The 25,216-nt window shown below is 38.7% G+C and overlaps 1 protein-coding gene across 1 annotated transcript in view; it reads left to right on the forward strand.

Moving 5' to 3' along the window:
* LOC136858777 (solute carrier family 25 member 16) overlaps positions 1-24,812 on the forward strand; it is a 58,657-nt gene extending 33,845 nt beyond the window's left edge. The window contains exons 3-7 of the mRNA XM_068225695.1: positions 5,096-5,229; positions 10,460-10,645; positions 12,819-12,975; positions 13,055-13,196; positions 24,341-24,812. Of these exons, the coding sequence (XP_068081796.1) occupies positions 5,096-5,229; positions 10,460-10,645; positions 12,819-12,975; positions 13,055-13,196; positions 24,341-24,515 (794 nt within the window). The 3' untranslated portion in view covers positions 24,516-24,812. The remainder of the gene's footprint in view (positions 1-5,095; positions 5,230-10,459; positions 10,646-12,818; positions 12,976-13,054; positions 13,197-24,340) is intronic.
* Positions 24,813-25,216: the final 404 nt, after the last annotated feature.

Genomic DNA, 25,216 nt, shown 5'->3' on the forward strand with positions numbered 1-25,216 from the left:
TTCACATAAGTGAGTGGAAATTGAATTGTTATGATATTATTTTCAGTTACCATAATCTGAATTAAGCAGGCCATAGGACGGTGGATTCAGAGAATGTGTGGATATGGAGTTTTGAATGTGAAACCAATATATAGAAGCTGTCAATGAGTACATTATCTTGGACACAAGATAAAACTTGGAAAAGACAACCAACGTGCAGAAATTCCTCGCAGAATAGGTATGAGTTGGACAACGTTCCGAAAACTAAGATTCATCCTCACCAACAAGGATGTTCCAATTAACTTGAAGACCAAGGTTTATAATATGTGCGTGCTGCCAGTTTCTACTTACGGTCTGGAAACGATGACTCTGACGAAGGAAAGCGCTCGCAAGCTTCAGCGAACACGAGCCATGGAGCGACAGATGCTAGGGATCAGCCTTAGGGATAAGATCCGTTCAGAGGACATCAGGAGAAGAACTAATTTAACAGACATCCTAGAGAGAGTAGCAAGACTAAAATGGCAATGGGTAGGACATGTAGCTCGACAAGACTACAACAGGTGGACCTCTAGGATTGTACACCAAGGGAACATAAGAGAGGCATTGGAAGACGCCAGAAGAGATGGCTTGACGATATAAAGCTGTTGGCTGAAACACGCTGGTTCCAAGTGGTTGAAGACTGAAGACGATGGAAGCATATGGATGAGGCCTATATCCAGCAGTGGATTGAAATAGGCTAGAAAAGAAGAAGAAGAAGGCTTCTTATTCTTGGCCTTTTTTCAATTTACCGAGATATCATTCTTAAGAAATAAACAGTTATTCTGAAGAAAAACATGCATATATTTCTTGCAGGCTATGTACCGGTACCAATAAGAGGAAAAACATGAGTCTAGAATCTCAAAAATGTAGTTGATAAAGCTTGATAAAACCTGTCTGGTTTTAGGGCGAGGTATTGCTTCAAATCACTACACGTTTTCTGAAAAAAAATTTTGTAAGTATCCTAAGTTTTAATTTCTCCCTTTTCGCATCTGTTTTATAGTAAAACAATGGTTGAATATGCTATTCCAAATTTTTTTTTTTTTTTTTGCTAGGCCCAAGTATATAAAATGCTCATTACAGTCCTGTGAACTACGTGATCTTTTTTTAAGGTTATCAGTTTCATGTACCTATTTATGATGTTTTTCTGTTTTTGGGGACTGTTCTCTTAATTTAAAACATGTTAGTTCCGGGCGAGTTTGCCGTGAGTTTAGGGGCACGCAGCTTCGAAAGGCTATTTATCATACATATTCATTGCACCTATTTTCAGGTTCCAGGCTTTTGGCACAGTCTGCCATTAAGACCAAGTCGTCAGCATAGGCCAGTCTGCTTACTACATTTCCACCTAACTGGATCCCTCCCTGCCATTTTATACCTTTCAGCAGATGATCCATGTAAACTACGAACAACAAAGGTGAAAGATTACAGCCTTGTCTAACTCCTGTAAGTACCCTGAACCAAGAACTCATTCTACCATCAATTCTCACTGAAGCCCAATTGTCAACATAAATGCCTTTGATTGATTTTAGTAATCTACCCTTAATTCCATAGTCCCCAGTATGGCGAACATATTTTCCCTCGGTACCCTGGCATATCTCGGTTCGCCCAGAAGGACGTGGGTTCGAATCCCCGTCAGGAAGTCATAAAATTTAAGAAACAAGATTTCCAATTCCGGAGGTGCACATGGCCCTTGAGGTTCACTCAGCGTACACCAAAAATGAGTACCAGGTTAATTACTGGGGGCAAAGGCGGCCGGGCATTGAGCTAACCACTCTACCCCTTCAAGTGCTGAGGTTACGGATAGTGGAAGCCTTTACCTTCAACCCCTCCAAGGGCCTTCGTGGCCTGTACGGATATAACTTTGCTTTTTACCCTGTAATATGCTTTATCTAGATCTATGAAACATAAACACAACTGTTTATTCCTCTCGCAACATTTTTCAATTACCTGGCGCATACTGAAAATCTGATCCTGACAGCCCCTCTGTGGTCTGAAACCACACTGGTTTTCATCCAACTTCCTCTCAACGACTGATCGCACCCTCCCTTCCAAGATGCCAGTGAATACTTTGCCTGGTATACTAATCAGTTGTTGCAATCCTTCCTGCTCCGTTGCTTATAGATAGGTGCAATTACTGCTTTTGTCCAATCTGAAGGTACCTTACCAACACTCCATGCTAATCTTATTTCTCTATGAAGTCATTTCATTCCTGCCATCCCACTATACTTCACCATTTCAGGTCTAATTTCATCTATTCCTGCTGCCTTATGACAATGGAGTTTATTTACCATTCTTTTCACTTCCTCAAGCTTAATTTCACCAACATAATTTTCCTCCTCTCCATGAGCTTGATTGTTGTTGTCACCAACATGAAGATTTCCTTTTACGTTGAGAAGGTTTTCAAAATATTCCCTCCACCTGTCCAGTGATTCCCTGGGATCTGTTATGAGTTTACGTGAATTACCCAAAAGTGCTCAGTAGTAAGCAGCTGTGTTAAATATTAGCTGGAAGGAGCGACTGTAGCTTCTTGTATAGAGTCGAAAGGGAAATTTGGTTTGAAGTCTGTTTATTAATGTTAAATTGGTTAACGTAAATTTGAGTTGGAGACAAAACGTTGTGTGTAATTTCATTTATTTCCTTCTTCACTCGTGCTTTAAGAAGACTACAGATTTATCTCTTCACACGAGATTTACAACAATCTAACCACTTTATATGTTATTATAAACCCCGCTTGAAGTATCTAGCATTTCCCTTGCCCCTACAGCATAATTTGAGTGAGCGGCAGAAACATCTCATTACAAGCTTTAAAATGTATTTAAACTCCACTTGGAGTAATCAGCAACATTCTTCATCATTATTCTGACATTTGAACTGTTTAGGATCCAAACTTTTCTCTAACGTCCTCAACCAACACAGGGCGCCGCTTTACAAGATTCAACGTAGCAATTTGCGTTCTTATAGAACTACCAATATGCAACTTGTTACCACATACATTCAAGAAAGTGTATAAATTACATCTATTTGTTTGTAAGACTTTATTAAGACTTTATTTTTAAGAATATCTTAACTATTTCCTACATCATCCTCACATTCATTTGTAATTTATTTTTTAAAAAAATCAACCACAATTAAGAACAATCAGGATCCTGATTTTTATCTTTCAGATTGAAATTAAGGCTGAAGATGCCCTTAAATAAAGGGTGAGACATGTCCCTATAATTTTTAAAATCACTTTTTATGTATTGAATAGGTGGAATAAATAAACATTAATATTTCTTTGACTTTATTGTACAATTCAATATGGACCAAAATATGAGAATTATAATATGTAAAATAAATCAAATAGAAAAAAAAAGTGTCAAAAAGGGACCTCAAAAATGAATTGAACATTATTCGTAATATTGTTAAGTCTAATGAATAAAACACTTTCGTTTTTGAAAGAATAATCAATAAATATCGCCCCTCAACCACTTTGAAAAAAAAATACAAAACAACTCCTTTTTTTCCACTGTTACGTTCAACAAACAAATTTTCAATGTCACCAACATCTTTAAAAAGCACGATGTGAAAGTAGTTTTCAAAACTAATAATAGGAATGCAGAAGCCTTCTTTTACATTCATGAACTTCAATGACTTGAGTAAACAGCTTCATGAGAAGTAAAGGTCATTTGCAGATCAAAGGTTTGATTCTAACGCTGGCATTGACTACAACTACTACTACACACCTACCTGCCAACAGTCAAGATATTGCTGTAATATATTTCTTCTTAAAAATATCTTTGTATGCCGCAGTAATACAGAACGCCATTCGGGGTCTCTGGTGACGAGTTTGAACGCCACTGGCGGTGCTGTTATCAACTTAAGCACATAAAAACTGGGAGTGATGATTCACATCAGTACTGAGAAGGTTTATTTAGAGTTTTGTGACATTAGCTGCAACGATGCTGAATTGGATTGACCGTTACTGGGAGAGCTACATAACAGTCCTTTCCGATGCTAGTCTAGTTATTCTGCAATCCAAGGAATTTGCTAGAAGCATGATTTCTTGATATCAAAGAAAGAAATCAGCGCTGTATTGAATATAAAAGGAAAGGCCGACTGGGCACAATTTCACAGAGGATAAAAACAGGCAAATCCACGACCACCCATGAACCGTACACCAGAAGAAGGCCCTGTCTCCCAAAGGACTATCGCACGTAAGTTGGGGATGTTAACATGATAACCAACAAGGACCTGCAATTAGAAAACCGGCATAAGCTCTGTGTTCAAAAGCTGTTGGAACGTCGCACTAACGCAAGAAAGCGTGTGAGGGTTATCTGGTAGGTAATATTAGTCGAAGCATACGTGTACTTTAGTGATTGTAACAAAACCCGCTCAATTTACTACAGCCCTAGACACAAAAAAAGTCATCGAACACTGTATAAAGAATGGCAGGAAAGTATAATATGAAGGTGAACTGTAGATACTATCAGCAAGAGGTTTTAACACCAACTTACAACACAGATATCCCAGCACTGTATGGAAGGCCGAAAAATCAGTTATGGGTACATCAAGTTAAAGCATCCAGCCACACCTCTCATTTGACTCGTCTGTTCTTAGAGATTGCAGATGGAAACTGGAATCTGCACAGCACGTTTTACTGATATTCCGCTTAAGGCACCCGTGGACTTCTGTGCATTTGGACAGGAGATATACGTCCACACACTACCAATGACCTGTGGAAATCCTGTCAGGAGGAGTGCGACAAGATACACATGTTAGCTCTGTGAAAAAGTCTGCTGTAATGCCGAGCTATAGCTAGAAATGCTGGCTTTCCGACTGAGCATGATCGTTAGTGGAGGCATGGCTTTTTGCAAGCTTCAAACATCGTCCCCAGAGATCCTGAACGACCTTCTGTAACTTTGAACTATCAATGTTTTCTGTTTTTTTTTTTTTTTTTTTAAATCGGTATTTTTGACCCATCTCTTGTTTATCATTTGATTTCTGGTTTTTGCTAATATTGTGCTCTCAACCTTTCAGCATACATTTTAAAAATGTTTCGTAATTTAAATAACTGTTCATTTTTTTTTCTTTTTTTCAGGTGTATTCACTGGCCTCAGGCATATTGTCCACAAGGAAACATTTTTTGCTCTCTACAAAGGAAATGGAGCACAGATGGTTAGGATATTTCCATACGCAGCAACCCAGTTTACTGCTTTTGAAATATACAAAAAGGTAATTTTTTTTATTTTTTTAAGTACAAGTACATTTCTGTAAGTTATTTACTTCTTTTTTCAGTTTGAACCGTGTTGTTGTAAATTCCGTACAGTTTGCTGACATTTTGAGTAGGCCTACATTGCAGTATTCTTTTTCAAGGCAACTGAAATACCCCTGCTCGATCCGAGGTAATCGCTCTACTCAAACTAGTAGTAGGGGTATGGACAAAAATTACTGCAATGTATTTGAAACATCAGCAAACTAACACGGTTCAACCCGAAAGAAAGAACTAAATAACTCTACACACTGTCGAAGCTTCACTTCTATTACATTTCTGTAAGATTTCATTTCTTCGATTGGAAAATGGCTTTTGCCTCATAACCCTTATTATTTATAATTTGCATTTTAATTTGAAATATGTGAACCATTGTGTGGAAAGGGACCTTAAGTCGGATTTTTTATTCTTGATATTTTAGTGGTTCTAAAATTTACAAGATACTGAGTATTCATAGGTATTTCTCGGTTTGACTGTTGCTATTAAGAAAACAGTATTTTGTGAAAAACTCAGTTACGGCTTTCACTCATTTTCTTACCAATTGTGCAAAGTCTTCACGACATCCAGTGGCGAAGACTCAAACAGCTCCATAACAGACAGCATGGGGGGGGGGGGGGGGGCAACAAAGAAAATCCATGAACTACTTAGGTGTGTCAAAGACAAGCACCATCCTCTTTCCACAGCAGGGGTCTACAAGATCCTGTGCAGCTGTGGCATGCTGTACATAGGCACTACCAAACACAGCATCACCAGACGATTGAAGGAGTACAACAGATATAGCCGGCTGGGCAAGCAGATAGATCATCAGTCGCTGAACACTCGCTGCTAGCAGACCATCACGTACAGTACTGTCTACTACTGTGTCTTATCATGCCCGGCTACTGAGGGAAGCCATTGGAATCTGAACGGGTAAACAAAGCCTGGTCTCCATTTCTGAAAGCCTTAAATTTTGGAGGACCCGATGGGCGTGGCAGACCAGAAAAAGCGACGGGTGATCAAAGGAGGTTGAGGTACATCGGGCTCCTTAATGCTTCAATTGTTGGCTGAGGAACAGCATGGCGTCCCTTCAGTAGCCTGCACTATATAATGAGGTGGAATTACACCACCACTCCATTCCACTGTGAGCTCTATTGAAGTCAGTTGGAACCCTTGATAATGCCAAGCGCAGTCTTCGGCGAAACATCGGCACATCACGTGATCCTGGACCACGGCCTACAAGCCTGGGAAACACAGACATGATATGTAGCACCGGCCGTGAAAGCCTCAATTGCTATATTTTGCTTTGGGCCTTGATTTTTTTGGGGCCTTGTTTCTAGACTATATTTGAAATTACCATGGCTCTCGTGACTTAGTGTTTTAACCCTTCTGAGCAGAGCATTTAAAGTGTAGCCTTCACTGGATGCGGGAGGAACATTCATTGGGCATTTAAGGGCTAGCATACCTGTGCACCAAACTGTTTTTTGATACCATATCTCAGTTAATTTCCAACCAATTTTGAATATATTGGAAATAGCTTTTTGGTCGATCATTGTCTGTAGTCTCATTATTGTTGAAGTGAGGTAATTTGCATATGGATTGAAGTTTGTCTAAAGATGTGAATCAAATAGGGGCATGACAGTGGTACAATTTTTCGAGATGTAGACCTAAAATTAAGTTTCTGACTATTCCCTTCAACATGAAGATAATGTACTTCTCGTTTTCATTGACTGGAATAAACTCCCTTACCCTAGATCGAAATGGAAATAACATTACTCGGGACTTCACATACCGCTAAGTGTAGTGATTTGTTTCCGTTGCACTCAGCTGGGCGAGTTCAAGTGAAAAAGAAACGTTTGGAAGACTACTTGTTGCACGACATTTAGACCTAAACCTTGGGGTGAAAAAAACCTTACAAAATATTTATTTCTTACGTAATTATCCATGTCATCCCAGTAAAGATTACACGCAGCACTACCGCATCTAGCACGAATAATGCCTGTATCATTGCATCCCCATCATGGTCTAATTCGGCAATATCGACATCACTGTTGTCAGAATCATCGCTAAAATTATAACTACTATCCTCATAATCACTAAAACACTTAACATCCCTCGTACAGCATCGCTAGAAAACTTATCCTACACCTTTGCGAGAAAAGTGCACGAGTGAAGAGTTGAAGAATTTTACACATCGATAACTTGGTGTAAAATCGTTAAAATTGATAGACACATGAAACGAAAGAATAAAGCTTTATTTAGATGGCTGTGAAGAGACCTTGGACATAGTTCAAAAGAAACTCATGAGATGGAGCGATAATTCACATGCGGCCCAATGCGTGTCACACACGTGACTCACGCTGTCAGATACCACAACAGTACTTGGACAAGTTTTACACACACGGTATATATATGCAGTTCAGGTCTGTAATGCCGATATCCTGTTAATAAACCTCACAAGTTCATGGCCTTGGCTATCATTTGCAGGCATTTTGGCTTGACGCCTGCAAGTCAACTGTGACATCTTATTTTACTCTACCAGATCGCAGACAGGAACTCTCTTCATGTGTTTTAGTTACCTACACTTGCTGGGCTCAGAATCCAGGGGATGACACCACTGATCCACAGAGCAACGTACAAGTACCGGATTGTGCGTGTCTTTGTTACTACTCTAGGCTTCTTACAGACAGCTTAACACAAAAAAAACAACTTCCTAATTGATCAGATGCTTTGACATTTTGAGTGAAAAAAACATACACAGTATAGCAGTTCTATAGCTAGTAATTCTTATTGATGAACAGGGAATGGATTTATATGTAAAAACATATCTCTTTAGGAAGCTAAAATTAATTATATTTTGCATTATCTTTATGAATCATGACTTGTGGAGTTGAAAAATGTAGTATTCATTTTCCATATATTTCCATATTTTGGAGTTTAGCACATATGTCCCATATTCGTGATTATAATCAATATAGTCCATATTTTGGCTAAAAAGTATTAAATTATATTAAATTAGGAGTCCTGTCAATAACGAAGAAATAAATTTAAAATCTATATTCGAAAAATTAATATTTTAACTGGTGTGCAGGTCATTATCACGCCTGTCCACGTCTGGGCTGATAAAATAAGCTGATAAGCGGTGCGAAGAAAGAGAGAGGTTGAGCCCGGAAGTAGTGGAGATCAGCTGGTCAGTACCATGACTATCTGAATCAACTTGCAGCATTGATAAGCTGCATTACATAACATCGACTGTGTCTGTGCCATAATTTCGTAACTAGGGAAATCTCATTCATCGATGATGTGCTAGTGGTTTCCAGATTAGTTCGTAATTCAAGCATTCCCTTTGATTGCTTCATAACTCCATCTAGTTCACTATCAAGTCATTCGCAGTTTGAAAATTAGCAGCGAGACGGATCATAGTGTTCTTGTACGTGCAGTTGTGTATTGATATTCATTGAAGACATTAATGTTGTTACAGTATGCCTAAAGTAGCTCAGTCAACCAGTTTAAAATTGAAAAGTTGCATATCGGAATTTAAAGAAGATTTGTGTCATTGTACAGTGACATCTACTCGAAGGTTCCTTGTGAAACAGCACGTTTCAACCAATAAACACCAGGCTAACAAACAACGAGATTCCAAGCAGAGACGGTTGTTTCTGACACAACCAGCAACTTCCAGTGTAACACCCGAGTTCAACACCGATCTCTGTCGTGCTCTCATTTCTGCTGGCATACCTCTCTTCAAACTGAATAATCAGTGCTTCAGGGAATTCCTCGAGAAATATACTAAACTATCCATCCCGGATGAGTCAACGTTCAGAAAAACTTACTGTTCAGCCATATACGATGAAACTGTTCGGAATATAAGGCAAGAGATTAAAGACGGTCCAGTTTGGGTTTCCATTGATGAGACAACAGACAAATAAGGCAGGCTAATTGGCAACGTAAACATTGGTTTGTTAAGCGAAGATTATTGTAAACGGATTCTCTTACACTGTGATGTTCTAGAAAGGTGCGGTAACAAAACTATAGCAAAACTGTTCAATGATGCTGTGGGTATCCTCTGGCCATAGGGCGTTAAGTATAATAAAGTGTTACTTTTATTAGCGATGCCGCACCTTATATGATAAAAGCCGGAGAAGCATTGTGTGTTGTATATCCTAAGATGGCTCATTTAACATGTGTAGCACATGCCTTTCATCGCGTGGCAGAAGTGGTAAGAGGCAGTTACCGCAAAGTAGATGTATTGATTTTCTCAGTGAAAAACGTTCTTCTCAAAGCCCACAGAAGAGTTCATCTTTTGAAAGATGTACCCAGAGATTCCAATGCCGCCGAAGCTGATTCTAACTCTGTGGGGTACGTGGCTGCAAGCGGTTGAATATTATGTTGAATATATATAGACTGTATTAAGAACGTTCTGCATGCCATGGACTTGAAGATGCAGCCTCAATTGAAGCCGCAGTTGTCTGTGATACAAGTGTGAGAAATGACTTATGTTACATTCAGCATAATTTTTCATGCATCACAAAAACACTGAAAACGCTCTAAACCTTGCACCTCTCACTTTCTGAAAGTTGTGAAATTGTGAATTAAACTGTGGAACAGCTAAATTGTGGTACAGGTGAAGTTGCAGATGTAGCAAACGTGAAGATGGCCACTGTACTTTCAAAGAACCTGGATATGAAGAAATGACAAAGGTTGCTGCAATGCTGTGTGGAGATTTAAGTGTAAAATTAACATTGGATTTAACCCCAGCAGATATTGTGAAGTTGAATTATGCCCCCATTACCTCTTCTGATGTTGAACGCAGTTTGTCAATATAAATCTATCCTTAGAAATAATAGGAGAAGATTCACTTTCCAGCACTTAAAAGAACATTTTGTAATCCATTGTTTTGGGAACAGAGAATAAAAGATTGTGTGTTCTTCAAATATATTAAAATGAGAAGTGCAACATTATGTTGCATGTAGAACTACTTTCTTGCTTCTTTGACCTTTGATATTAAATAGAAATTAATGTTATATGTGTAATTTTAAGTCTGTATATAATTCTATATTTCAATAAAAATAACTAAATATATATGTACTTAGTACATATAAATGTGTTCCCTGTTCATGACAATGCTTGCAATATTTATTAATCTGGATATTCTCCCAAATTGAAGTGCTGTAAATGTGTTAAGGTGGTCTTCACAATTTGAATTTTATTTTTCAGTCTCTGGCCTCCGTGTTGGGCAGCAACTCCCACATAGGAAAGTTTCTGGCTGGATCTGGTGCTGGAGTTACTGCTGTAACTTTGACATACCCTTTGGATACAATAAGAGCTCGTCTGGCCTTCCAGGTGACAGGAGAGCACGTGTACACAGGCATTCTTCACACAGCAGTGTGCATATTCCGCGAGGTTTGTATTACTAGCACTTTGTGATGGTGGAAACGAAATGTAACTTATGGCTTTTCAGTCCGTCCAACAATATAAATATTACATTATAACATATCTGAAAGAAAAAACCCGCACACTGTTAAACAAGGAATAAATATACACACTATTAGAAAAAGTGACATGTTCCATTCTTAAAAGAACATCAGCAGGGTTGCCAAGCATACGGTTTTCAACCCTCTATGTACTCGTTTCTCAATCGGGCTTGGGACCGGCTGTGGCGGAGTTACAATTTATGGAAACCACCACTAATTCATATCTCGGCAGCCGTCAAGCAGGCGTAACAACAAAGACCTAGAGTTGGAACTTTTTGCATTGCATGGCTATAGGTATTTGCCTGATGTGATTGAGTTTGGAAGAAGGTATGGAGGAGGAGGAACAGTGGAAGAAGTTGATCTATGTAGAGGACAACATTGATGTACAGTCGATATCTCGTAGTAACTTAAATTTCCCGGCCATTTGTCCTACTCTTCACGTGTATTTATTTCTCTACTACTTGAAATTCGGTTACACGAATTTCTCGATTTTTCAAAGCAAAGATTTCCTCCTATGAAGCAAAAAATACTCTGTATCTCGAATTTTGTGCAACATTAACTGTACAATACGGCAGTTGTGGTTTTTGAGGAACAGTTAACGAGCAAAGAAAGGGTTACGGTGATGCTGGGAGCTTAAATGACGGGAACCGAAAAACTAAAACTTAGAGATCGGAAAATCGGCGAAGCCTCGCTGTTTCTCGGGTGTGAAGTATTTACTGGTCATGTACGAAAGCAACCCCTGAAGTCGCGGATGACAAGCTCCATTTACGAATCTTGGTTGCGTGGTATTGACGAGAAGTTTCAACGTGAAGGGAGGAAGGTGTGTTTCTTGTTTCACTACTCTATGTACTGTATCCTGTCTTCTAAAAAGATACTATAATAAGGGTTATAACTAAAGTGATGCCATAAAATAAAGTGTGTATATTTTTAAATAGGGCCTGCTATTAAAAATAACTCATTCAGTATAAGCCTGTAGATACACATGATTCAATTACGTGCTATACATGCTTAAAAACGGTATTCTCTATATCTCGATAACTGGAAAGAAAATTTAACTCCCGAGGTGATTTGAGATATTGAGGTTCCACTGTATTTGCTAAATACAATTTTGAATTAAATTTGAAAAACAATCCAGTTGTGGAAATCTTTGCAACTTGGACTGAACTCGCTTTACAAGTGCTGACAAGATATGTTCCAATGGTTTCTGTAGAGTATCAGGCTCAAAACAAGAGCAATTTACTGTCAAAAACATTGAAATGTTGTGTGACAAGTTTATTAATTATTAGAACCCAGTAAGTGGGATAAAGAAAGTTCATGTTACTGGTTTGAACCTTAATAAAGCGATTTTATCAACACCTTTTTGTATGTATTTTCAGAACCATTTTCCACTCTACTCTGGACTTATCACATCATGTGTATTTGATCTCGTTTTGCAGGAAGGTGGTATTCGCGCTCTGTACCGGGGTTTTGTCCTCACACTCTGCAGTATGGTTCCGTATGCTGGTTTCTCTTCTTATTGATCATGTGTGTTTCATCTCGTTTTGCAGGAAGGTGGTATTCGTGCTCTGTACCGAGGTTTCGTCCCCACACTCTGCGGTATGGTTCCGTATGCTGGTTTCTCTTCTTATTGATCATGTGTGTTTCATCTCGTTTTGCAGGAAGGTGGTATTTGTGCTCTGTACTGAGGTTTCGTCCCCACACTCTGCGGTATGTTTCCGTATGCTGGTTTCTCTTCTTATTGATCATGTGTGTTTCATCTCGTTTTGCAGGAAGGTGGTATTCGTGCTCTGTACCGAGGTTTCGTCCCCACCCTGTGCAATATGGTTCCGTATGCTGGTTTCTCTTCTTATTGATCATATGTGTTTCATCTCGTTTTGCAGGAAGGTGGTATTCGTGCTCCGTACCGAGGTTTCGTCCCCACACACTGCGGTATGGTTCCGTATGCTGGTTTCTCTTCTTATTGATCATGTGTGTTTCATCTCGTTTTGCAGGAAGGTGGTATTCGTGCTCCGTACCGAGGTTTCGTCCCCACACACTGCGGTATGGTTCCGTATGCTGGTTTCTCTTCTTATTGATCATGTGTGTTTCATCTCGTTTTGCAGGAAGGTGGTATTCGTGCTCTGTACCGAGGTTTCGTCCCCACACTCTGCGGTATGGTTCCGTACGCTGGTTTCTCGTTTTACTGTTTTGAAATGCTCAAATTCCTGTGCATGAAATACATTCCAAAATTGACATGCGAGCCTTGCTCTCGAAACACAGGTGAGTGGAGTAACTCTTCCCTCTGCACATATTTGTGTTGCTCTGTAAGAAGTTGCACCAACTTTTATTTCTCTTACAGGAGGGCTCGTGTTGATTATTCCTGCTAAACTTCTCTGTGGTGGCTTTGCCGGAGCTGTGGCCCAGAGTGTCTCCTATCCATTAGATGTAACTCGCCGACGTATGCAGCTTGCAATGATGAATCCTGAAACTCGTAAATTTGGGTAACTACTGTGTTCTTCTTCTTCCTGGCCCTTTCTCAATTATCTGCGATCAGCAGTAATGTAGATTAAGCCCAGTTTTATGGTCGGATGTCCTTCCTGATGGAATAGCAGTGTTCTCCCAAGGACCTTCTTAATGGGCGCACCCCCCCCCCGCCGCCATTTTTACAGACCGCCTGGCTAACATAACCAAGATATGTGCCAGTCACATAATATTAATACTTATTTAAGTCATTGGGTGCTCCAAATTAAAATTTAAATACCGTAGAAATTACTATTTAATTGATAAATCTTCATATTGTCAGCATAATTGCATCAATTACATCAAAGTTTAAATGTTTATCTTGACTATCATGTAGCGGTGTCTTTATTGGCATGGAATCGCATGCGAACACTCGATTCCACGTGACGTCACAGGACGCTCTACAGTAAATGAGTGGTAAGCCTCGGTGTTACATGGTTATGAATGAGCAGTAGAACACTAGAAGTTCAGAATACTGTGTTACGTCTTGTTCGTGATAATAACAATAAAATAGTTCAGTTTTGCCATTATTGTTTAAACTGTCTGATACTACTGTTAATGCCCTGAGGGCAATGAATTGAAATGTTATCATATTCATTTTTTCCATAGTATTCCCCGCGCGGCTACAGATTTCTGTCACCCAGCAGATGAACATTTCTGGGGAGAACACTGAATAGTTCATCATCATCATCATCCTCATTTCCCCTTATCTAGCTCCTGTCAGGTCGGGGTATTTATGGCACTTCTCCATCTTCCCCTTTCCTTCCACCATTCCTCTTCCTCGGTCTTGTCCCAGTCTAAATTTCGTCTTCTTATGCCGCTCTTCAGTGATTCAATCCACCTTGTTCTAGGTCCTTGGAATTATATTCTCCTCCATCCTCTTTACATGTCCAAACCATCTTAGTTTATTCTTTTCAACTCTCTCACTTAGCTTTCCTATCCCAACTTCCTTCCTAACATCTTCATTTCTCACTCTGTCTTTCCTATCATACTTCTTAGGAATTTCATCTCACTGGCTGGAATTCTACTCTCTTGCCTGCTAGTCAAAGTCCAGGTCTCAGCTGCGTAAGTCAGTACGGGTACTTAGTACATTTTGTACGTTATCTCTTTACTTTTCCTTGGTACTTCTTTGCTCCAAACACATTTTCTTACACTTTGGTAGAATGCATTACCCTGCTGTACCCTCCTGCTAATCTTCATGTCCACCCTAGCATTTTGCATTAATTCATTTCCTAGGTACCTTTAAAGCTGTCCACAATTTCCAGACTCTGACTTTGAATTTTCACAGTGCCCTTTCCTTGCCTTTCCCCTCTCAACATCACCATAGTCTTGCTTTTCTCTGTACTGATTTTCATGCCATACTCCTCAATTTTCTTTTTTTTTTTTGTTCGGTACATCTAGTTGTTGTTGTTGTTGTTGCACTTCTTTGCTGTTCTTCCCCCAGATCACATCATCATCTGCAAATAGCAGTATCGTCATCTCTTGATCTCCATAGGCTTCCTTTATTTCCTTCACAATTTCATCCATGACATTAATAAACAAAAGAAGTGACAGCAGACTCCCCTGTCTTAGTCCAGTCTTATTCCTAAACCATACTGTCTTTCCAACTTGGGTCAGTACTCTGCCACCACAGTTGTACAGTCCGGTCCATGACTAAATGTTTAGCGTGCTGGCCTTTGGTCACAGGGGTCCCTGGTTCGATTCCCGGCAGGGTCGGGAATTTTAACCACCATTGGTTAATTTTTCCCGGCACGGGGGCTGCGTGTATGTGCCATCTTCATCATCATTTCATCCTCATCATGACGCGTAGGTCGCCTAAATGCGTCAAATCAAAAGACCTGCACCTGGTGAGCCAAACATGTCCTCGGACACTCCCGGCACTAAAAGCCATACGCCATTTCGTTTTTTACAGTTGTACATTACTTGCACCATTTCTAAAATGTATCCTCCGAATCTCTTTTTAACCATGGTTTCCCAAACCTTCTCTCTGGGTACACTATCATGAAAGTCATGACCAGATCCTTTCCATATTATCAGTTCTTTTCTATCAGCTGTCTCATGCTAAAGATTGGGTCCACTGTAGATCTTCCACTCCTGAAGCCATATTGTTCCTCTTGTAACGCTCCTTCAATCTTTCTTCTCATTCTTCTTTATAATATCTTTTCCAGTATTTTAACTACCTTCTGTATAGTTACCACAAACTTTCTTGTCTCCTTCATAAACACTGGTATTATCCCATTTCCAGTCTTCTGGTACACATTTGTGTTTCCACATACACTTTAGTAGTCGGTACAACCATTGCATACCAACAGGTCCAGCAGCCTTCATCATTTCCACACTGATTTCATCCATCCCTGTTGCTTTTCTCATTTTCATCTTTCGTACTGCTAACTGCACCTCCAGAATTGTTGTATCATCCTCTGTTGTTGAGTCCTCGCACTGTAGCGCTTCAGTCTCCCCTATACAGTTGGTCACATTCAGTAGCTTATAAAAATACTCCTTCCATTTTCTCTTTATGTCTTCTGGGTGTGTTAACAGTTCCCCATCTTCTTTCTTCACTAGCTTTGTGGTAACTCTTTCTGTCCTCTTACTTCTTATAAGTCCATACAGCATCCTTTTACTGCCACTTACATCCACTTCCATTTTTTGTGTACATTCTTCCCACCTCATCTTTTCTTCTCCTACCACCTTCTTACATCTCGATTTGCTGTTGAGATACTTCCTTTTGCTTTCTTCTGTTTGACCTCTGTTCCATTCTTGCCAGGCTGCACTCTTGTAGATGTCCTGCCACAAGCAATCTCTGCTGCACCAACAAATGCCTTTTTATAATTGGCCCACTCCTGTTCTACATTTTCCACTTCAGTAACTGGGATTTGTTGCTAAAATCTCCTGAAAATCTTCCTGTACATTTTTGTCTTTCAATTTCCATACTTTTATTTTGCTTTCTCTTATCTCTCTTAGTTTAACATTGAATACAATACTCCCATCTCCTAGTTCCGGATCATCTGAAACGGAGGAGAGAGAATTTGTTTGTTCGATAGATGCATTACATTTTCCTTCTTACAATTATTTGATTGTTACTACAATAAATATAGTTTATTTTGTCCTAGACGTTAACAGTGCTATAAAGTCTGAGAACGTGTATCTTCCCCTTCCTGAGCTTATTTAGTGCTTATTTTTGTGTCACAAGTCTCGTGCACTTATCCTACACTAATTACAAAATGCATTAAGACTGAATTGCGGTTGTGCATGTATAACACTCTTCTCACGGATAGACACCAATTGGAGAGATAGCATTCCCTCCTGACACAAACAGTATGTTAAAGCTTGTGTTCCCTATTGTGTATTGGTTGGTCGTGTCACGTATTGTATCTAAATAAAGATATGTATCAAGACGAACACTAACACTCAGCCCTTGAGCTCCAGGAATTAATGAGATGTGGTTCAGATCCATGGCCCAGCCGAGAATAGAATCCAGGGCCTTCTGATTTTAAGACCATTCAGGCAAGGAGTCAAAACCTGTATTTATTTATCTTAAGCCAAGCTTTTCCTTCATTCCAGAAACATATTGTTATAAAATGAAGTTAACCAGTGCTCTGCATACTTTATACCGATGATTGAAGTTTAGTTTAGTAATGTTTTATTTTACCTGGCAAGATTAAGGCCTTCAGGCCTTCTCTTCCATCTAACCAGGGTTTTTTTTTTTTTTTTTTAGTTTATCCAAAAAGTTCTTAGATACTGTAATTTACAAATTACAAACTTATGAACATACCACTGCAAGTATTATCTTGGTATTGGGTGTTACCATCCCTGCCGATGGTCACACCCTCCAGCCTTCGTGGCATCCTAATAGAAAGTCCTGAATCGTTTCCTGGGGACTGAGCGCCCACTCTTCCAGTAGTATTATATTAGACATATTTGTGAAATTAATAACTGGATCGATAGAAGGCAATTCGGTTTTAGGAAAGGTTATTCCACTGAAGCTCAACTTGTAGGATTCCAGCAAGATATAACAGATATCTTGGATTCTGGAGGTCAAATGGACTGTATCGCGATTGACCTGTCTAAAGCATTTGATAGGGTGGATCATGGGAGACTACTGGCAAAAATGAGTGCAATTGGACTAGACAAAAGAGTGACTAAATGGGTTGCTATATTTCTAGAAAATAGATCTCAGAGAGTTAGAGTAGGTGAAGCTTTGTCTGACCCTGTAATAGTTGAGAGGGGAGTTCCTCAGGGCAGTGTTATCGGACCTTTATGTTTTCTTATATATATAAATGATATGAGTAAAGGAGTGGAATCGGAGGTAAGGCTTTTTGCGGATGATGTTATTCTCTATAGAGTGATAAATAAGTTACAAGATTGTGAGCAACTGCAACGTGACCTCGAAAATGTTGTGAGATGGACAGCAGGCAATGGTATGTTGATAAACGGAGCTAAAAGTCAGGTTGTGAGTTTCACAAATAGGAAAAGTCCTCTCAGTTTTAATTACTGCATTGATGGGGTGAAAGTTCCTTTTGGGGATCATTGTACGTATCTAGGTGTTAATATAAGGAAAGATCTTCACTGGGGTAATCACATAAATGGGATTGTAAATAAAGGGTACCGATCTCTGCACATGGTTATGAGGGTGTTTAGGGGTTGTAGTAAGGATGTAAAGGAGAGTGCATATAAGTCTCTGGTAAGACCCCAACTAGAGTATGGTTCCAGTGTATGGGACCCTCACCAGGATTACCTGATTCAAGAACTGGAAAAAATCCAAAGAAAAGCAGCTCGATTTGTTCTGGGTGATTTCCGACAAAAGAGTAGCGTTACAAAAATGTTGCAATGTTTGGGTTGGGAAGAATTGAGAGAAAGAAGAAGAGCTGCTCGTCTAAGTGGTATGTTCCGAGCTGTCAGCGGAGAGATGGCATGGAATGACATTAGTAGACGAATAGGTTTGAATGGCGTCTATAAAAGTAGGAAAGATCACAATATGAAGATAAAGTTGGAATTCAAAAGGACAAACTGGGGCAAATATTCATTTATAGGAAGGGGAGTTAGGGATTGGAATAACTTACCAAGGGAGATGTTCAATAAATTTCCAATTTCTTTGAAATCATTTCGGAAAAGGCTAGGAAAGCAACAGATAGGGAATCTGCCACCTGGGCGACTGCCCTAAATGCAGATCAGTATTGATTGATTGAGTATTGCCCGCACTTTGTTGCAGGTCAGCGTCAAGCGGTTAATAACGGATTATACCTGATAAAGGTACCATTTCATTAAAAAAACTGAGTGACGTTTTATTCTTGAAAGGACATCAGATTGTATGGGATCACACTTTAAAGTATTATTTGTTTTTTATTTATTTAACATTATTATTATTATTATTATTATTATTATTATTATTATTATTATTATTATTATTATTATTATATGAATACATTTTACTTAGCTTAGCCTACCTTATCAAGGCAATTCCAGTGTATAAGAAATCATTTAATCCTTATTCTCTGATTGAAATTTCTTTCAAAAGTGCATTATTAAGAAAAAACTTTAATTTTTTTGTAAATTCTACATTTAAGAAAATACTTTTTTTTTTGTAAATTCTACATATACTGTATATATATTATAAAATATTCTTATTAATCAGTACAGGATAGCTGTTTTTCCGTATTAAATTATTTTGAACAAATCTACTGCCCATAAATGCCAATTTAAGGTGCTGATTGTCTGTCAAGGCAATAACAAGTAAATTCACATTTAAATAAAAATATTTAAGAACTAGTGAAATTTAAATTCACAGTGAAATGGAAATATTGTTAAGGACTGTCATTAAATTATATGCATAAATCAAGATGTCCATAAATGAAAAACTCTGATATTTACAGTGTTTCAAAACTTTGGATGTGATTTTCTCAAAACAGTGTTTTCAGACTTAAGTTGTTATTGCACCCATCGCCTCAACTGTTAGAAAGGTGTACACAGAATTTTAAGATAAATGTTTCTACACTTGTTAATAATATTCATCAAATCATAAACTAATAGTAACAACTTGTAAAAGTGCGGCCTTCTTGACAATTCTTTTTGCATGCATTTATTTCAGCTGTCTGTTAGATCCATTGATTTAACGAGTTATATTTTATAATCGGTGTATATATATATATATATATTAAAATCCTATTTAAATAATTCTTGTAACTATTTCACATTATGAATGTAACAATCTTTTTAAGAAGCATGGCACTTATCTGTGTGATATCTCATTTTCTTCTTTTTCATGCTGGATCTGTTCTTCCTCTTTGGTGCATGGACTGGATTGTACAGACGGTATGTTACTCTGTTCTATGGTAACACAACTTGTCCTTTCTTATTTATTTAATACTTCTCTGTTGTATCAAGGTGTGGGTAGAAAGTAGTTTATAGCAGAATATATCCTAGCGTAAAGCTCATCTAAAGATAGGAAGAAGAAAGGAAGATAAGAACATATGAAAAATGTTAACTCTGTGACAGTGTTCAGTGGAGTTCATGTCTGGAGAACAGGAAGGCCACTCTATTTGAGTGATAGTACTGTAGTATGATGAAACGAGTTAATGGTAACTTTACAATGATCAGACAGATTATCATCCATTAACACGTTCCCTGCAGCAGTGAATTTTGATGACTTAATTTTACATCGTATCTGTCCACCAGTGACCCAATGCTGCCTTTAGTTATTATTGGTTTGAGTCACCGGTGACCTGACGAATTTGACTATGAAATCCAAAACAATGCTGGAGCACCTGTTGTGTGCATTATTGTTGAGGAGACATTCCGATGTATTTACCTCTGCGACAGTTTTCCGATTCAACAAGTGCATGACCCAGAAATTACCCTGGAATTAAATGGTTTCTCGTTCATTAATCTGTTTTCATAGGAATACGTTAATTAGGTATCACAAAAGACGAGGCTGTACGTAAGGCATCATCAGATACTGAAGTGAAATCACCGTCACTGTCATCACTTGGTTTCAAATGATGAGCAATTCAACCGTGATCAAGTGCTGTCCTAAACCTCTTTCTTTTCCGTACCACCACTGTGTCAGAATGTAAAGGACATTGCTTGTAAATATTATCTACGGAAGATAACAAACATATCAATAATAATTACTCCAATAAATAAAAATCTGAAAACTCATATTCGCTTACCTGTGAGCAATGTAGAAAGTAATAGGTTACACGAGATGTCAGAAGAGCGGTTCTTAACGAATTAAACAACAGTCTCTCATCTGACGGCAGAAAAATTTAAGGCTTCAGTCACCGTAACCGTGCAAGCGATTCCTGCATAAAAACATAGGTTAGACAACAGTCCGAACATAAGGTGACCTGAAGCGTGAGGAACGCGTTAAAATGAAGTCATCTTCTAAATTCTGACAGTGCAATTGTGCTGTTAATTGGATGATGTCATTCCTGTATTTTGTGTACCTTGAACAATATGTTATAACCGCCCCAGGCACAGGCATAGTATCTGAGATGTGTCTTATCTCTTTTTCCTTAATAATGTTGGTGACATTCATCACTAAACGATACCCTATGCCAGTATTGGGGAGTCATTCAGCATGATTTCTTGTTCATCTCTAACAGGCTGCACATTTTGAGGTGTAGGAGCTGGATCTCTCCATGGCTGTTGGGAATACTGTTGGGCAACAAACAATCTAACAGTTTGATTGGGCACATGACGTTTTTCAGCCTCTACAAACACTAGGTTGAGTCCTATATAATTCAGCTCAAAGTTCTCCCAAGCCAGTAATCATTTTCTGTTGTAGAATGTGTACTACCTGTGCAGGCTAGTTTAGGGTGACCAGGCATCCCTTATTTTAATAATAATAATAATAATAATAATAATAATAATGTTGTTTGATTTACGTTCCACTAACTACTCTTTACGTTTTCGGAGGCCCCAAGGTGCCAGAATTTTGTCTCGCAGGAGTTATTTTACGAGGCACTAAATCTACTGATGCGAGGCTGGCGTATTTGAGCACCTTCAAATACCACCGGACTGAGTCAGGATCGAACCTGCCACATTTGGGACAGAAGGCCAGCACCTCAACCGTCTGATCCACTCATCACAGCGTTGCTTATTTTACGGGATTGTCTCTTATTTCTCTAAAGTGTCCTGTTGCCCCGGCAAAAAATATACGGGAGGCATATTGTCCTGTTTTTTGTATTTATTTATTTAGCATATGGCATAAAATCTGCATGTATACAGTTGAATATATTACAATAACAAGAAAACAATTTCATATCAGGATGTCCATCCACTCTAACACTGCCTCTGGTGGTATGTGGAAGTGAGCCCAGCTACCCGAGTAAGCACGTAGCTTGCAGCTGCCAACAATGTGAGCGATAGCTTGACATGCGGCAGTTCCACTTGTAGACCATGGGCTGTCCGAACTCTGTTAAGAGTGACCCAGTGCCCGAGTGGCAGATGAAATCTGCTAATAATTTGCGCATCAAAAAAACATGTTTTTCATAAACTGTATACTTTAAAATACAGTGTTTAAAGTTTATTTACCATAAAGCTCTGATGTATATTTCTCATTGTGTAAAGTAATTACAGTTTGTTTGGTTAGCACGAAATGTAACAAACCATTGAGACAGACGTATATAAACTGGCAGCTTATAATCCTGCATAGTGAACATTCTTCTAACATGAATATGTCTTAGGGCTGGGGGTCGACAAAATGTGTGATGGAAGCGACGTCGTTACCGTAGGCCTTGGTCGCCAAAGATCTCTGTGAAATAATGCAAATAAATCGTTCGTTATCAATTGTTCATTTTCATTTATTGTGGATCACAGAGTGTTGGCCTCCAGATTTTTGAAGGGCGGAAAAGAGTCCATTCGACACTCCCATGTCATACGATGTTGGCATGTAAAAGATCTCTGGTGACACATTTGGTGTTTACCCGACAAAATTAATTAAATCTCAGCCACAGACGCCCAAGAGAGTTTCGGTTTACTCGGTCTGCCATCTAGTGGGCCTAGAGTAAAACGGAACGTCCAAATTGATGAGCAGACAGCCAGATGGCGTCAAATTGAAATGTCTGCACACGGTAGCTGAGGCCATACGATTATTATTATTATTATTATTATTTATTTATTTATTTATTTATTTATTTATTTATTTATTTATTTATTTATTTTGTCGATCAGCTTTTTGCAGTGGAAAGTTTCTTTTTTGCAACACTTTACGTACTTGAATCTGATCACATCCATTTATTAATAATAATAATAATAATAATAATAATAATTTTCCTCTTGGATGATAATAGATACTGTTCTCAAGAATTACTTTCAACACTCTCCCTGAAATTTTTGTGAATTCTTGAAATATTAATCAAGCTCTGCAGATGCAAAATGCAGGTTGGTAGAACAGTGAAATGTTCGTTAGTGAAGTGAATTTTATAGCACGGAGATGAAATAAAGGTCGTGCCACTAATGAAACGTCACAGAACCTACACTTAAGGTGGTCTCATTGTATGCCAGAAACTTTTAAACATACACAGTATATTAAGAATTGATTTCCAAAGTAAACCTCTTGAGGATAGAATCATGAAATTTTTGACTTTGATGTATCCTTTTAGTGGTGGATTTAAATTCCAAATTTTAGATGTTATTTTATGTTTTTGATGTAATGATCCAAGACATACCTAGTGTGAAAGTCAGAGGAAGGTTTAACAGGATGAAAAAGTAGTTCAGATTGCTAAATCTTTGCAAGAATTATAAGTTCACCAAACAAAAAGTAAATCGAAACAGGTGGACCTCTCTTGTTTCCATAAGATTCTCAGTTCAATACGGAGTTAACATCAAGTTTTTAAACTTGAATGAGACAAAAAGTTAGTCACCCCTGGCGATATTACAAGCAGCATTTAGTACCGTGTAACTCCGCCTCTGGACTTGATAATCGCCTGGATTTGGTTAGGAACAGAGATCATAAGGTTGTCCAGGTTAAGCTACTCATCGAGGATTCGATCGTGCAATTCCACCAAATTGCTAAGATGCTGATGACGGCGTTTTACCTGCTCTTCCAACAGGTCCCACAAATTTTCAGTGGGGTTCAAGTTGGGGGATTTTGCTGGCCAATCCAGATGTAGCAGGGTGGAGAGTATTCATAAACCCTGTCATATATGCGTCCAGCTCAATTAACTTTGCTGTTGTGATCTTGAAAATTTGGGGTATCAGTAGCATACTCATCATGCAGAATGTTTAAATAAACACGCAGGTTCATGTTAGTGGGCCCAATCCATGATGTGAACCGTGCCCTCCCCCACCCCACTAAAAAAACCATCACAGACCCAGCTCTGGCTTGAACCTGACCTTGCACACATCCAGCATGAAATGCTTCATTTGACGTGTGTCATTATAATAGGCAAAAATGTGATTTGTCAGTCCACATTATGTTCCGCTAGTCAGCTACTGTCCACATTCAATGATTTCTAGCCCATTGAAGATGTGCACCTTTATGTGCCTATGGGAGCAATGACTTCTTGCGAGGTGACACACTCCAAATGTTCATTGCATGCCGTTTGGGTCGCAGTGGTCTCTTGCTGACAAGTTGGGATGGACCTTCATTCACAGACTGCAGCAATTCCCCTGTGGTTTGGAAGCGATTTTGATTCACAAGCCGTGAAACGCGTCTCCGGTCCCTGTCAGTCAAGATCTTTTTTCCGACCACAAGTCTGACTTTGTGTTTTGTGGCCATGTGTAATACACCACTGCTTGTAGACATAGCCAACAGTCCGCTGCAAAAAAACAACAAATCCCCAACTTCATGCACCTCATGGCCCCTTTTTGCCACTTTCTCACATCTTTACATCTACCCATGCTGACGTACATCAATGTGTCGCTGATAGCTACTGCCTTATGCTCGGGTAGAGGCAGTACGCATGTTGTTGGGCACTGGACTGATTCGCTGCGCCATCTGTACGGGCTTAACGATCCATCTGTACGTGACACTGTGGTGACTAATTTTTTGTCCCGTGAGCTTAACATGGTCTTCATACACCTTTTAATTCAGTTTTCTGGTGTACATGAAAGTTATGCCACATATGTCTCCTACCACCTTGTATTGAAATTATATTAATAATGTATTTATTTTTCCTTTCAGAATGGGAATGGTGAAGACTATTGTGCTGATATACCGTGAAAATGGTATCTTTAAAGGTTTGTACCGTGGAATGAGCATCAATTACCTTCGAGCCATTCCTATGGTGGCTGTTTCATTTTCAACATACGAACTTATGAAGCAGACATTGGAACTTGATACTGGCATGACTCTCTAATTAGTAATTCGTAGTTAGAGTACTGTACAGGAATTCCAAAGGGCGTGCCCAAGACAATATCTGTTTGTTAAGGTTATTGTGTGTTGCTAAAGTAAATTCTTGCAGATTACTTTAAGAAATGCTCTATGGCAGTGTTAAAGGTCACAGATAGTCAATTTACAATTATCTTCTGCAGTTTTTAAGCAATTGAACAAATTAATATAAATACATCTGTTAAAATATCAGTAGATAAAATGCAAGTGCTTGAGAAAGCAAAGATGGAAACTTACAGAATGTGTCACAAATAAATGTTTTTTTAAGAAAGTTTCTCTTCACCTTCTTACTTTTTAGCAGTCCTAATATCAACTTAATTATCATCAGGGATTTTACTTTTCTCTCAGAGAGGAATTACCATAGTTTTCTCTTTGCATATGAATGCGTTGATGATGATGATGATGGTGGTGGTGGTGATGGCAATGATTATTTTATTGCATAAAATGAATTTCATTGCATAGCCTGGATTGTCGATGTATACTTTTTAAAGGTACAGTTAAAGGTTCCACCTTTGCAATACTGATTCTTTTGTTTGTTTAATTAGCAATTAACAAGTGCTGGGACATGTTTTGTCCTTACATCATCAGCTGAAAATACTTGTAATATGAGTAAAATAGACAAGGTCACAAATACACATTAAAATACGATTTGGGTTGCCAAATACTTCA

Source organism: Anabrus simplex, chromosome 1, assembly GCF_040414725.1.
Source record: "Anabrus simplex isolate iqAnaSimp1 chromosome 1, ASM4041472v1, whole genome shotgun sequence".
Lineage (NCBI taxonomy): Eukaryota > Metazoa > Arthropoda > Insecta > Orthoptera > Tettigoniidae > Anabrus > Anabrus simplex.